We start from the raw sequence: 14,541 nt of genomic DNA, 5'->3' as shown, positions 1-14,541 counted from the left end.
TTGGGGAATCCTCTAAGAAGTTATTATTTTTATCTGAATAAAAGGCTACAAATGACTTATCACGTACCTTTTTCTTAGTATAAAACAGAATTCATTGCGTCAGTAGATAAGAGCAACACAAAAGATAACTAGAAGTTGAACAAAAAAGTCTCTAAATCAAGTACCAGGTGTTAGGAGGGCGTTCAGGAAATGGCAGGGGGTCTTGGAAGTGCAGCAGCAGCAGCGAAGGACGCTATTGGATGAAAACAGCGAGATCTTACAAAGTGGAAGATGCTTCATGTTGGACATAAACAAGAAAAACCACATCTTTCTTTACTTCCATTAAGAAATTAGCAGCAAAGTAGCAGGCAGAGGTTTAGCTGGTTCTGTTATTTCTAGTATTTTATGAACTGTCATGATAATAATTCTCTTTTTCTATTCATTCAGCCTGATTTAAAATCAAAAATAGGTTTGGAAATCCTCTAATAAATTATTATTTTGTGTTACATCATCTGAATAAAAGGCTAGAAATGACTTATCACGTATCTTTCATTAGTATAAAACAGAATTCATTGCGTCAGTAGATAAGAGCTACACAAAAGATGACTAGAAGTTGAACAAAAAAGTCTCTAAATCAAGTACCAGGTGTTAGCTTCAACAGCATTTCACACCCACTAGACCTTGAAGTGTAATTGCCTTGTCAGACGTACTGTATATTTATTTAACTGCACAAGTGTTTTAGAGTACTCATTGTCGTTCCGTCCTCCTCCAGCGCCTACCAGGTGGTGGTGGTGGAAGAGGATGGGTCTCGGCAGGTGAAGAGGAGGGAGCTGGGCTCGGTGGATTGTTTTCCAACACCGAACTCCCACAACGAGGCTCAGGCCAAAGGTGCCCCGCATTACTACACAGCCGAGCTAGCTCCCAGCAGTCTACCCGAGGCTACACCCTTCACCGTGGGCGACAACCATACCTACAACGGCTACTGGAACAGCCCTTTAGACCCCACCAAGAACTACCTCATTTACTTCCAGGCCACCAGCAACTTCAGAGGGGTAAGGAGAATTAAGATGCCTCACAACAGTTTTTATTGTGGAGTTTAGAGATTGCTCCTGTATCTTTTAGCGACCTTGTTGGTGTATTTACATTTGTGTCGAGCTGCTTGGAGGCACTACAAAACACAAACAGGATATCTGCATAAACAGACCTTTTTTTGTTATCATGCCTGTTATGTACAGTCACGGAAAAAAATTATTAGACTGTCAAAAGTCATCAAAAACAATGGCTATGCAATCAAGTACCGTACTTTCTGGGCTATAAGCTGCACATAGGGATGGGAATCGATAAGAATTTAAGGATTCCGATTCCATTATCGATATTGCTTATCAATCCGATTCCTTATCGATTCTCATTGGGTGAGGGAATAAAAGAGTACAAACAGGTGTTTTTGCATTAACTGTCTTTTATATTTCCATCTCTGCACAGAAAATATGACATATACAGAATGGACAAATAATAATGACAGATGATGCCGGGCCCGGTTTGGGAGTGAGGGGATGTGTACAGTGAAAGTGAAACCAAAGACGCTTTACTAATTCCTCTATTGCCGCATTTCCACTATGTGGAACCGGTTCGACTCGGCCTGTCTCCCGTTGTTGTGCTCCTCATTTCCTTACCCCTACCTTCAGAAACTTGTATTTGAGGGGGTACGACGTTTGTTGCCCGCACCCGAACCGGAACTGGGCCCAAATGACGGCCTGGTGTTCACTCTGCCGCTAGATTCACAAGTGCCGCTAAGTAGCGAATCAAATGAATCACATTCTGTGGACAAATGTTTGAACAGATTGGAGGGATTCCACCCTTTTGAACAAATGGAAGCTTTGACAGTGTTCCAGTGGACCTGGTGTCGTCTTTTTAGACTGTTTCTGCCTCAGTGCCATGTTGGCTACGTTCCGACCAAAACAATGCAGTGGACGCGTGACGTCATCGCGCATGCGCAATGAAGGCGGAATCGACAAGCAGAATTGTTAAGCAGGCAGGCAAACAATTCCAAGGAATCGAGCTACTGGGATCCGGTTCTCAAAAAGAACCAGTTCTCGATTCCCATCCCTAGTTGCACCTGACCATAAACCGCACCCACCCCGTCTCCAACGTCCCACCATTGATTCATTGATGCCAAGCTTACGTGCAGAGCAGCTCTATTTCCTTCTTCGTCAACCGGATCAATCATTAGCCCAGAAAACATAAATTAGCCGCATCATTTTAGAGTTGCAGGTTCACAGTGTGTGGAAAAAAGTAGCGGCTTCTAAACTGGAAAGTACGGTACTAATGCTACATTCCAGAGTCCTGGGAGGTAGAATATATCTTACTTGGAGTTAACTCCATCCCACCTCAAGGTGTTCCAGGTGATCCATGTTGAACATAAACAACAAACATGGAGATCGCAAATCTCAGCTCCTGTTTGCTTTGTTACTGAAGAGTCATTTTGACTGTCGACACTACGGTGTTCTCATATACGCGAACAAGATGGAGGCAAAATGACGGATGAGCTAATTATACATCGTGAAGTTTCTTTTCATTGCGAACTTGCACACTGTGCGCCGCCATTGATGTGTTGGCGTCACATTGTAGTTTGCGGTGAGGTTGGGGGACTTTAAACTGGCCCCACTTTGCAACTAGGACCTCTGGCTTGGACAGGCGTTCCAATGCATTTGACCGAGTTGGACGTCGGAAACTTCCCATCTCCCAGGACTCTGGAATGCAGTACGAAGGGTACTACTACTAGGGTTAACACATCAGCCATTTTTATACAAAGCCTGGCCGGAAAAAAAATAAATAAATAAAATAAAATCCCACCTGGATTTAACTAAGCAAATGCAGTCACGGAAAAAATTATTAGACCATCAAAAGTTATCACAAACAATGGTTATGCAATCAAGTATTAACTCCTGTGTGTATCATGTGACTAAAACAGACAGAAAAGAAAACATGAAATGTCTAAAAGCACTGTTTTTATCAGTACAATGCCATAGATATTGATGTAAAACCTGAAGTGATTTTGGTTATTATCAAGAAAACCATGGAAAATCTAGATATCAGCTCTGAAATTAAACTACTATGAGATATTTTTGTTGTTAACATTATATTTGTCCAAATAAATGTAACTTTAGTTGTACCAGGCATTAAATTAACACAAAATTGAGGAAAACAAGGGTGGTCTGATATTTTTTTTTTCTGCGACTGTATGTTTGCCTTGACAGAAAGTCATTTTGCAGCACTTGAAATAAAACACAATATTTTTCCACCACAAAAAAATCCCACATATGACACGAACAGAGTGGCCGCATGAATTTTAAGAACATTTAGAAGATAATTCCTTGTGAAAGACAATGTGCCCCTTCTGTTTTGGTAATCTGAAGTAGTCAGATTCATTTGTACTCAAGGTCTCACCAAATTTCACAAATCTTTATTTTTTATCTTTGGAGAAAATCAAACATTGCTTTCCTAGTTTCTAATAATCTTTAAAAAAAAAAAAAAAAAAAAAAAAAACTTCTTAAGCAATTGAAAAGGGACTGAAAGATGATTAAGACATGTACTGGGCAGTGTGTACTGATACAGTAAAAGGAAATTTAAATCACCATCAAGCCCATATGGAGCTTATGTCTGACTGCCTGTAGCTAGCTTCTCATCTCAACATCAGTATGTGATGTTCTCAAAGGATGCAGCCAATTTGCTTTGGAGGCTTTTAGAGCTGGTACAACCTCCATCAGGCTGGGGTTCAGTGTGAGTGCCAGATCTTCTCGGCCAGACAGATGGGCTGGGAGGGTGTGTGTATGTGTGTGTATGTGTGTGTGACTGGTCTGAGTACCAAGACCAATGTCAGTACAGCACCTGCAGTGGTAAGAAAAAGTAAATTCCATGTTACTGTACACTGTAAGCCCGGACTTTGTATTTACGAAAATGCTTTAATTCCAATGTACTTAAATGATTTACGTTTTATTACTTTACTATAAAATTTTAAGTATACTCTACTAATTTGTAGACATGGTCGAAAGTACAAAAAAGTTGAAGTTGAATGGATTTAAATCACTCAGTTTTAGTCATGACTACACCTTTTTATCGCCGCATTGCATTGTGGGTATTGGGCATGTTGTTGAAAATGTGTTATTTTTCTGTGCAGGGGTTCAGCGGGGTTGTGGTGTTAGTGTAAATTTGGACTTAATGTGTGTATGACAATGTTTATTGGCCTTTTTATGTTTGTTTTTGTATTTTTGTAGAGTTGCACCATGAGTGAAAGCCATAGGCTGAACAATGGCTTTACTGTTCATCTAATACTGTTCTTGAGCTAAATAAATTTATAAACTTTGCCAAATTAACAGCATTTCCTGTGCTGGCATATTGCATTGAGCTAACTTCCTGCCTAATTTCCATCCAAGCTACAATACATAAAGTTGAATAATTACACAAAGCCATTCATATTGCAAAAGATTTTCATTTAAATCAACTTGGAATTGAGTACAGTGAACTGATGATATTAAGTCTAATGATTATATAAAGTAATTGACATTGCAACACATTTTAAGTTAAATTAACTTGGCATTTAGTGTATTGTACTTAAAATAGCAATTCCATTCAAATCAAGCATTTAAGTTTAATACACTCAAGTTTTCGTTACTCATTACTTAAATTTTTTAAGGCAACCGGTTACCTCAGATTTTTTTAAGTAAACTCAGTTTATTTGGTCTTACAGTGTAGCTAATAGTGGGATCACAGTGAAGGGTAAATAAGATGAAAAAGGGGTGAAAAGTATAAAACCCGACTGATATGGGATTTTTGGGGCTGATACCGATATTGGGGGCCAAAAAAAAAAAAAAAAGCCGATATCCAATACATCGGCCGGTATCCGATATTGGCTGATAACCGATATATTGGCCGATATATGAAATAAGAACATTGATCTACACAGGATATAATAATCTTATATTAGATAATTGTGGACAGGTGGATTAACAGTTGTATAAATCTCTGTTTATCTCACAATAGTCAGGGAGCCAAAGTCAATTTTTTTCTGTGGAATGAGTATATTGTTCGGTGAAAAGAATGGCATATTGGCTGATGTCATAACTTGGGGGAATAGTTGATTGCCAGCGAAGTAACTTTGAAAATATTTTTTAAAAAGTGAGAAAACGCCTAATTTTTTTGCATTAAATTGAGCCAAAATCATGCAGAAATGTGTTTTAAGAATTATTTTTTCATTGAAGGTTGTCACCATATGTGTTTTTTGCATCTGGAATGCATTTATTGACAGCTTACCCAGCCCACTGAGGATTGAAGGAAAATTTTCATTTTTCAAAATTTTATATCAAAAAATGAGGGATACATACACTAATAAGGCCACAATTTTATTTTTTTTTGTCGATATTTCCAGCAGAGCAGACCCTCCAATTATCAGTCCTTGGGATCAAAATTGACACAAAAAAAAAAAAAAAAACACTTATAAAAAGTATGGCAGACCATGTCAGGTTCAACCCATTTTTGAGACTTTGGCTCCCCAACAACAAAGAAAATTTACACAACTTTCAAATGCAAGCTATGCAATCACAAAAATAATTAGAGCAGAAAATATTACTGACCACAAAATTATGTTTTCCCTCACAAATTTTGATGTGTCTGCGTCATGGCACTACAACTTCCCATGTGGTCTAAGGACTAAACTGAGCATGTGCAGAGTGAGTCCTAAGTTGTTCCTGATTGGAGCAATTGCAAGTGGTACAACTGACCCATGTTATAACTGTCCCCGGTCTCCCCTACACTATTAATACCCAGGTGTGCCACTGTCTGTGATTATGTGATTGTGTGTGATAGCGTTATTGTCAGAGCCAAAGTGAAAGTGAAAGTGAAACTGACACGCTTTACTATTCCTCTAACTCTCCAGGCAGCACACACACACACACATAGGGGCAGCAAGCGTCAGAATCTCCACGTAGCAAAAAGGTTAATACATCAGTATATTAGCCGATGTTGATTAATCGGTGATGCGCTACAATCGGCCCGATGAATCAGCCGGCAGATTAATCGGTCGGGCTCTAGTGAAAAGTGCCTGAATTTACAACTACACACACCTTTCCATTGTGGGCTCTTTCCAAATAAAAATACAAAATACAATATAGATAGATCACTTGGAAAACATAAGCCAAAATATGCCTACAGGAGCTGCCATGTTGCTTTTCTGACATGCCCCAGAGTACACGATAAGACTCGCATCTGATGGAATCCTGACAAAGCTGTCAGTCATGTATTTAATCCTCCAACCTCTGTGAAAACACCTGTGATCAAGCAAAATTTTGTGTCAGCCGATAGATTTTTTTACAGCCTATAAACGCGAGGAGATACAGCAGTGTCTTTTACGGCTCAGACTGCTTTTATTACAATATTTGAAACACACTCTGAACCTTTAAGTGTCTTTGGAAATATCCATTAACCACCACACTTAGCATCACCCCTTCACAAAGCCTCCCATTAAACCATAAAGACCCAGCACTACTTTGGTGGCACTTCTAAAATAGTTTTTTCCCTATATTTGACTTTTCTAAAGTGATTTATTACCATTTATTATAATATTATCCTTTGTATTTTGTGTTTTCTCAGTGTAAATCATGTATTTTCCTATATTTAATTCACTGATCATGTTGATGTTCATAAAAGCTTAATTTAAATAGAGGGTTATTACATAAGAAGACACTTGTTTTATGTTTAGTTAAAAATAATAAGAATGGATTGGATTTCAATAGCACTTTTCAAGGCATCCGAAGTGCTTATTATGTTATTTTGTTGAAAAAAAATTACTTTTTCCTCATATTTTCAGATTTTATCTAATAACCCATGAATTTACTCAGACCTTTCATGAACTTCTACATGATCAGTAAATTAAATTTACTATTATTAATGATTAAATTATTATTAATTATTAAATTTACACTGAAAAATACAAAATGCAGAGAATATTATAATAATTTGCGATAAATCACATGGGAAAGACAAGACAAACCAAAACAAAACAAAAAAAAAGAACTTGTGACAAAAATAATTGTCGGTCTTTAACCCATAAAGACCCAGCACTCCTTTAGTGGCAGTTTCTAAATGAATTTTTTTCTCTATTTTTAGCCCTTTTTAAGTGGTTTATCACCATTTATTTTAATATTATGCTCTGTATTTTGCATTTTTCAGTGACAATCATGTATTTTCCTATATTTAATTCACTGATCATGTAGATGTTCATAAAACCTCAGATTAAAGTAGAGGGTTATTACATAAGAAGACACTTGTTTTATGTTTAGTTAAAAATAATAATAACGGATTGGATTTCTATAGTGCTTTTCAAGGAATCCAAAGTGCTTATTATGTTATTTTGTTGAAAAAAATCACTTTTTCCTCATATTTTTGGATTATATCTAATAATCTTTGAATTTACTCGGACCTTTTAGGAACTTCTACATGATCAGTAAATCAAATTTACTATTATTAATGATTAAATTATTATTAATTATTAGATTTACACTGAAAAATACAAAATGCAGAGAATAGTATAATAAATGGTGATAAATCACATGGGCAAAGACAAAACAAAACAAAAAAAAATAGAAGTTATGACAAAAATAGTTGTCGGTCTTTAACCCATAAAGACCCAGCACTGCTTTTTGTAAATTATTTTTTCTCTATTCTTAGTCTTTCTTACGTGGTTTATCACCATTTATTCTAATATTATGCTCTGTATTTTGCATTTTTCAGTGAAAATCAGGTATTTTTCTGTATTTAATTCAGTGATCATATTTTATGTCCAGAAGAAAAACTGACTTTTTCAGTAAAATCTATCATTACCTGAACATAAACCCAGTGTCTCCATACACTGTCATTGATCCAACTCCATGGGTTTTACTGGTGAATCAATGTTGTAGAAGATGACAGTGTTTCCATGGTAACTATGGAGCCTCTGAACGTCCAAATGGTCATATCTGGTCATATCTGATGACCATGAAAAGATGACAAACTGTATTTTACACCAGTTATTTCCATTAGTGGATCGACAGGTATTAAACAGTTGAATCAGTAGATGGTTTAGGTTGACGGTGGATGTTTGGGTCTTTATGGGTTAAAGTCGGTTAAAGCTCCAAAGTTAACTATCCAATAGAAAGGCATTAAAGCCCCTTTGCCCCACCCACTGTCCACTTTCATGATGTAAACTGAGCACATCTGGCATCTCCACCGATCAGGACCATCACACTGCGTATCTGACTGAAACCTCTCCCCTTTGGTCTACAACTCAGCACAGAGCTTTTCTCATCACTGGCAGCCATTTGTCATGATCTCCCCTAAAGACCAAATTTAAAGCTCTATTGGCACGGCAGCTCTGGGACACAAATCGGCCTACACAACAAACCGAATATTATTATAATTCATGCTGATGATTTCCCCTTTTTTGTCCTGCAAACATTTTCATCTCCAATCTATTTTCTGAACTATAGCAGTGTTTCAGGAGAGATGTGCTGCTTATAGAGAGAGAAAAAAAAACTAATTATTTTGACAATTACCCTGGATAAATTAGATGTACGAGGCTTACTGTGGACCATGAGCTGCCATTGAATTGAAATAGTAATTGCTTTGGCAGATATGCCCTCAGTGGAGCTTGAAAGATGTGTGATTGTTGCTGTCAGGTTTTTTTGGGGGGGGGGTTTGTTTTTTTTCTTTTCACAAGCAGGAAACAAAACATACTTCCTCTGTTTCTTGGGAGTTCAGGAGTTGATTTGTGCAAGAAAATTTAGATCTAGTCTGAAAAAGACAAAAAAGAAAAACCCCATCAGCTGGTTTCATTTTAGATTCTGACAAACGTTAGGTAACACACTTCTAATTGAGTTATTTGCCACTTCTTGCACTTCTTTGTACATATATATTCTATGTTCAAACATAAGCCAATTCAGAAACACTTATAAGATCATGTTTTCCACAAGATATAGGGATGAGGGTTATTAATAGGGGTGTAAGAAAATATCGGTTCTGCAATATATCGCTATATTTCATTTCATGATACTGTATCGATATTAAAAAGTACTGCATCGATACTTTTTAGGTACTTATTCAAATGCAGATATTGTGGAGGTTCATTTTTGTTTTTTTTGTTTTTCTTTATTGTTTATGTTTTATTTGTTATTATTTAACAGTATTTTATTAAATAATGTTAGTTCCTTATTTATTTATTTATTTATTTATTTATTTATTTATTTATTTCGAACATGCAAAGAAATAAAATAAAACAAAATAAAACATTTAAATGGACAGAATCTATCTTCAAGCACATATAAATCTGAATTTTGCATGGTCGAAAAGGAGTAGGAAGAAGTACAAACTTACTACTTACTTTTTCCTTTGTTGGGATTGAACTAAAATAATGTTCTCATGTTGGTTCTGAACTAATAGAGTATGAACATTTGAATAGGATCTTAAACTGTAATGTCTGTAAAAACATAATTTAAGTTTTAACACAGGAACATTTTGTGATAAAACATTAGATCCTGTTCTGATCAAATAAAAATGTGTTTAGTATTTGCGGGTATTTCTGGTGTATTTCGATTCCTCCAGGAAAAAATCTTTAAAAACAAAAAAACAAACAAAAAAAATATTGTCTTTTTAACAGTATCGTGATATATCGTATCATGGTCCTAGTATTGCGATTTGTATCATATCGCCAGATTCTTGCCAATACACAGCCCTAGTTATTAACTGTCACCATATGTTCACTATTGTCTATGTAAATATTTCTTTCTTTGAGTTAGTTATTATTTGTTTATTTATTCGCCAGCACATCTAAGAAACGCACTAGTAAAAGATTATATGTGTATTTGTATGCGTGTATGTGTACTTGTATGCTGTGTGTGTATGTATAAACATACGTATGTGTATATGGATGAATGAGTATGTGTGTGTGAATAGATATATAAATATAAAACAGTAATGTAAAAGAAAGAGGGACATATATATTAATAATATTTTAGGGCGAGGGGGTGGGATTAAATAAGTTGCACTTGTTCCCACCCCTTTTCGGGCCTGTAAATGGAACTACTGTGCTGTTCTTCTGTCTAAAATTGTTTTGATATTTGATGTTTGTATTATTATGTATGTTTTGCTTGTTCGTATATATGTTAAATTTCATTGCATGTTCGGAATAAATCACTAAATCAAATCAAATGTATTATCAACAAATATAATGCCAAATATTATTTTTTTTCCGGCCTTTGCTGACAGTTGCTTTAACCTGTAAAATTCTGAGCATAATTTAGTGCAAATTATAGTTAATGAACACTGAGTGCATATGTAATTTGCTAAAATGCAGGCATTAAATAATATAGTTCTAGAGCACAGCAGCTGTCCCAGTCATTAGAACAAAACAAGTTCATTTTTGCAGTTAAACACTAACAAAGTAACAAGTTTTCTGTAGCGGAACAACCATCTGATTATATTTAAATTACCATTTTAAAGCCTCCTTCATCAGTATTTTATATTAACAACTGATCACATTTCTATCACGGCAGCTTAGCAGAATGTCATCTCATTAGCTGTGTTTACATGGAGCGTAATTCCACTAATAAAGCGATAACAGTCCAGTCAGAATAAAAATGCCTCATGCATCCACCTCAATCAGAAGAGACTGACCTGATGCAACCCAATCAGGAGGAGGTTTCAGTCTGGTTGAAACGGGAGGTTCCAATCAATGGGGGGGATATAAACATGTAGGTAGTCAATTAAATATCTACTGCGGCTCATGCTATGACTGTTTTGGAAGATGTAAGTTTTTCAGACCAATTAAGTTAATCCAACCTTGTCTCATATCAAAATGTAAAATAGCTACGTTTATCCACAGTGCAAAATGTTTCAGTTTCACAATTAGGGCCTAAAAATTGTAAAATGTTCACGTTTTTTTTTTTTTTTCCCATTCTTTTCCATTGGCCTGCAGACTGGTCACATGACCGCTTGCAGCTAGGCTTCTCAAAATAAAAACATGGCGGTCATTTCTTTCATTCTCAGTGGAAAATGTAGTATTTCAAGATAGTTTGAACATAAAAAAGCATTTTTATGATATTTCTAGCGAGAAATATACATCGAAATTTCACAATATTCCTTCATTTCTTGTAAATGATCTTTGGTTTGTTTGTTATTACGATGAATATTTCACGTCTCGGCATAAAATTGTTACAGTGTTACGTTTTCTGCCGTTGCTATGCTCGTTGCTAAGGACGCTGCCCCAGACGAAATGTGTTTGTTATTGTATTTATTCCTTACATTCAAAGGTTATCTGAGCTGTTAAAACGTTTCTGTAACTGTTGATTTCCGTTCAATTTAAAAAAAAAACAAAAAACAAAAAAAAAAAAAATGAATTTTTGTGCCCCAGGGATCAAGGTTAGAATAGTTTTGGATTTTTCATTATAGTTTAGTTTTATTTAGTTTTGACTTTTTTTTCCTCTAATTCAGTTAGTTTTAATTAGTTGTTAGAGCAGGTTTGCTAGTTTTTATTAGTCTTCATTTTTTTCTAAATGCTTAGTTTTAGTTTAGTTTCAGTATTAATTTTAGTTTTGTCGTATCTTTTCTCTTCTTCTCCGTCATATTCAAATAAATCCCAGACAGGACTCTGCTGATTTCTACCAACTTTCGTCTCCATGTTTCCAGGTAGAGTGGGGACCAGAAGACGACTGGAAACCACAAGTGACGGACCGTCAAGTGTAGTATGGTGCCACTAGATAAAATTGCTAGAGTGAAATAAATTGCTTTCGTGTCAATCCGACGTTGAAAAAGACGAAAACGAAGGGAATTTTATCCATAATTTTTATGCGTTTCAGTTAGTTTTGTAAACACACCATACAGTTTCAGTTAGTTATTGTTTTTTTCTTTTAATTATAGGTTTTATTTATTTCAGTTAACGAAAATGTTTTTTCAATTCTAGTTTTCATCATTTCGTTAGTTTTTGTTAACAATAATAACCTTGCCGGGGATTACATATATATTCTACTCTGGAATTCGGCACCAGCGTTCTTTTGTGAGACAACCCGGAAATTATTGCTTGTGAAATATTCATTGTAATAACAAACAAACCAAAGATCATTTACAAGAACTGAATGAATATTGTGAAATTTCATTGTATATTTCTTGCTAGAAATATCCCCAAAATGCTTTTTTATGTCCAAACTATCTCGAAATACTACATTTTCCACTGAGAATGAAAGGAATGACCGCCCTGTTTTTATTTTGAGAATCCTAGCTACAAGTGGTCACATGACCCATCTGCAGGCCAATGGAAAAGAATGAGATTAAATTTTTTAAAAAAAAAACGTGAACATTTTACAATTTTCAGGTCCTAATTGTGAAACTGATACATTTTGCACTGTGGATAAACGTAGCTATTTCACATTTTGATATAAGACTGGGTTGGTTAATCATAAATGAGTTACAATGAGTGCGCAAAAGCAGAATTCACTTCTTTTTTACATTACTGGTACATTAGAAACTTAACAGTCCGTGGAATCACTTTTCTGATTACATATATGTGGGAATTTGAACACAAACCTGGGCAGCGGGGTGGTGTAGGGGTTACCGCTGTTACGTCACAACAGGAAGGTCCCGGTTTGACCTTCAACAAGACTCCTGTGTGTAAAGTTTGCACGTTCTCTCTCTGGGTGTTCCAGCGTCCTGCCTCCTTAATAAATTAACTGGTCAGTCTAAAATTGGCCAATTAGGTGTGAATGTGAGAGGGAATGTTTGTTCATAATTATGTCAGTGTTGCTATGAACTGGTAACGCATTCAGGGTGCGCTACGCCTTCAACCCCTTCCCAGACCTTCAGGAGTTTTCAGGAGAATGAACACAAACCTCATCCAATCACTTTTACACTGTAAAAAAAATAAAACTGTGAAAAAAACGGTATTATTCCAGCAGCTGGGGTGCCAAAAAATGTTGTAAAATAACAGAAAATAACCATCTCATAAAAATATGGTAATTTTCCATAATTAAAATACAGTTTTTTGCCCTAACTTTACATAATTTATTTTTTTTTTTTTAACTTTTTAATGTTTAATAAAGAATATTTACATGTATTAAAACCATTAAATTATATATATATATATATATATATATATATATATATATATATATATATATATATAAATTTTCAGTGAGACTAAGTTGTACAATCCACTGATAAAAACTGTATTTGGACAGTTTATCAGTGCTTATACATGTTATGCATTCACAAAAACACATTTATTCAACATTTTTGTTGTGAAACCTCCTGTAATTACACAAGATATTTGTCAATTAACAAACAAGTCTTGTTAAACTTACAGAACAAATACTTCTTTTACAGTTAATTGTCAGTAATTTTATCTCGTTTTTTTTTTTTTTTTTTACAGTATTAAACTTTAAACTAACAGTTTAATCTCATGAATAGAAAAGAAATATTTGTGAAATTACGATACATTTGCAAATGTATTTTAACTGTATTTTTCTGTGAAAAAAGAAAAAAAATTATTTTAAAAAATGGAAATTTTATGGTTATTCACAGTTACAGCTTTTTCATGTTATTTTACATTTGACGTGTGAAATCACAGTCTATTTTTGTCATTTCATTGATATTTTCTCGTATCTAAAAAATTCAGGAAAAATCCGTAAAATAAACAGTGAAAATTCTGTTAAATTACAGATTTTTTTTACAGTGTAGGGTAGATGTAAGCAGTTACTTTGGAAGATATAAGGTTAAAACCAGCAGATTGGATCTGGGGATCTTAGAAGTTCATATGTAGATGCCACATTGGCTTCCATATTGGACATGTCACATTACTGGACATGTGAAATTATTAAATATATGTGTCCTTGTCAAGTGTACGATTGTTCATTTCACTACAGGAAATTTGGCAGCGATAGCAGGGATACAAACAACAAGAGATCTGTTGTCTAGTAATGGTCCCAGATTTGCATCTACTTAAGTCCATACTGTCTGTTAAATCGGAGCTAGTTTCTGGTTTTGTTGCCCTCAATTGTGATGACGTAGCAACATGTTCAGGGTGTCCCTTCACTCGTTGGTGTAGGCTCTGGCACTCTCTCTCAACAATTTGGTTCAGAAAATGAATGAATTAACTTTCTGATATGAGTGGTATCACTAGTCGCTTTTCTATTGGATGTATGCATAAAACGTTACCGATATTTACTAAGTGTTGAAAAAACAGAAGTGCGTAACATCGGTTTTTCCATTAAATCACAAATGCGATGATTTATTTAGTTATTATCGCGAGATGACACAAGAAATCATTCCATAAACATGGCGACAAACGTAAATATCGTGTTGATTTACAGATATATTCATTATTATTATATACTAGCGGCATTGTACCCATGGTGCCATTGTACGTTAGCATGAGTGGCTAAAATCGCCCAGCACAGCTTACAACATTTGAATACAGACATAAAATTGTGCCTAGTAGATAGTCAGGTAATGTTTCTATTCATTTGGCGAGTTTGGCAGCGACTG

General features: G+C 35.2%; 1 protein-coding gene across 5 annotated transcripts in view; it reads left to right on the top strand.

Annotated features, from left to right (window-relative positions):
* Positions 1-14,541, top strand: part of ptprua (protein tyrosine phosphatase receptor type Ua) — a 575,321-nt gene that overhangs the window by 410,759 nt on the left and 150,021 nt on the right. For all 5 annotated transcript variants that reach the window (XM_030147519.1, XM_030147516.1, XM_030147518.1 and 2 more), the window contains exon 12: positions 752-1,031. In XM_030147519.1, coding sequence (XP_030003379.1) covers positions 752-1,031 — 280 coding nt within the window. The remainder of the gene's footprint in view (positions 1-751; positions 1,032-14,541) is intronic.

This window comes from Sphaeramia orbicularis, chromosome 11 (assembly GCF_902148855.1).
Source record: "Sphaeramia orbicularis chromosome 11, fSphaOr1.1, whole genome shotgun sequence".
Lineage (NCBI taxonomy): Eukaryota > Metazoa > Chordata > Actinopteri > Kurtiformes > Apogonidae > Sphaeramia > Sphaeramia orbicularis.
Note: the sequence above shows the minus strand (reverse complement) of the source record. Positions and strands in the feature narration are given on the sequence as shown.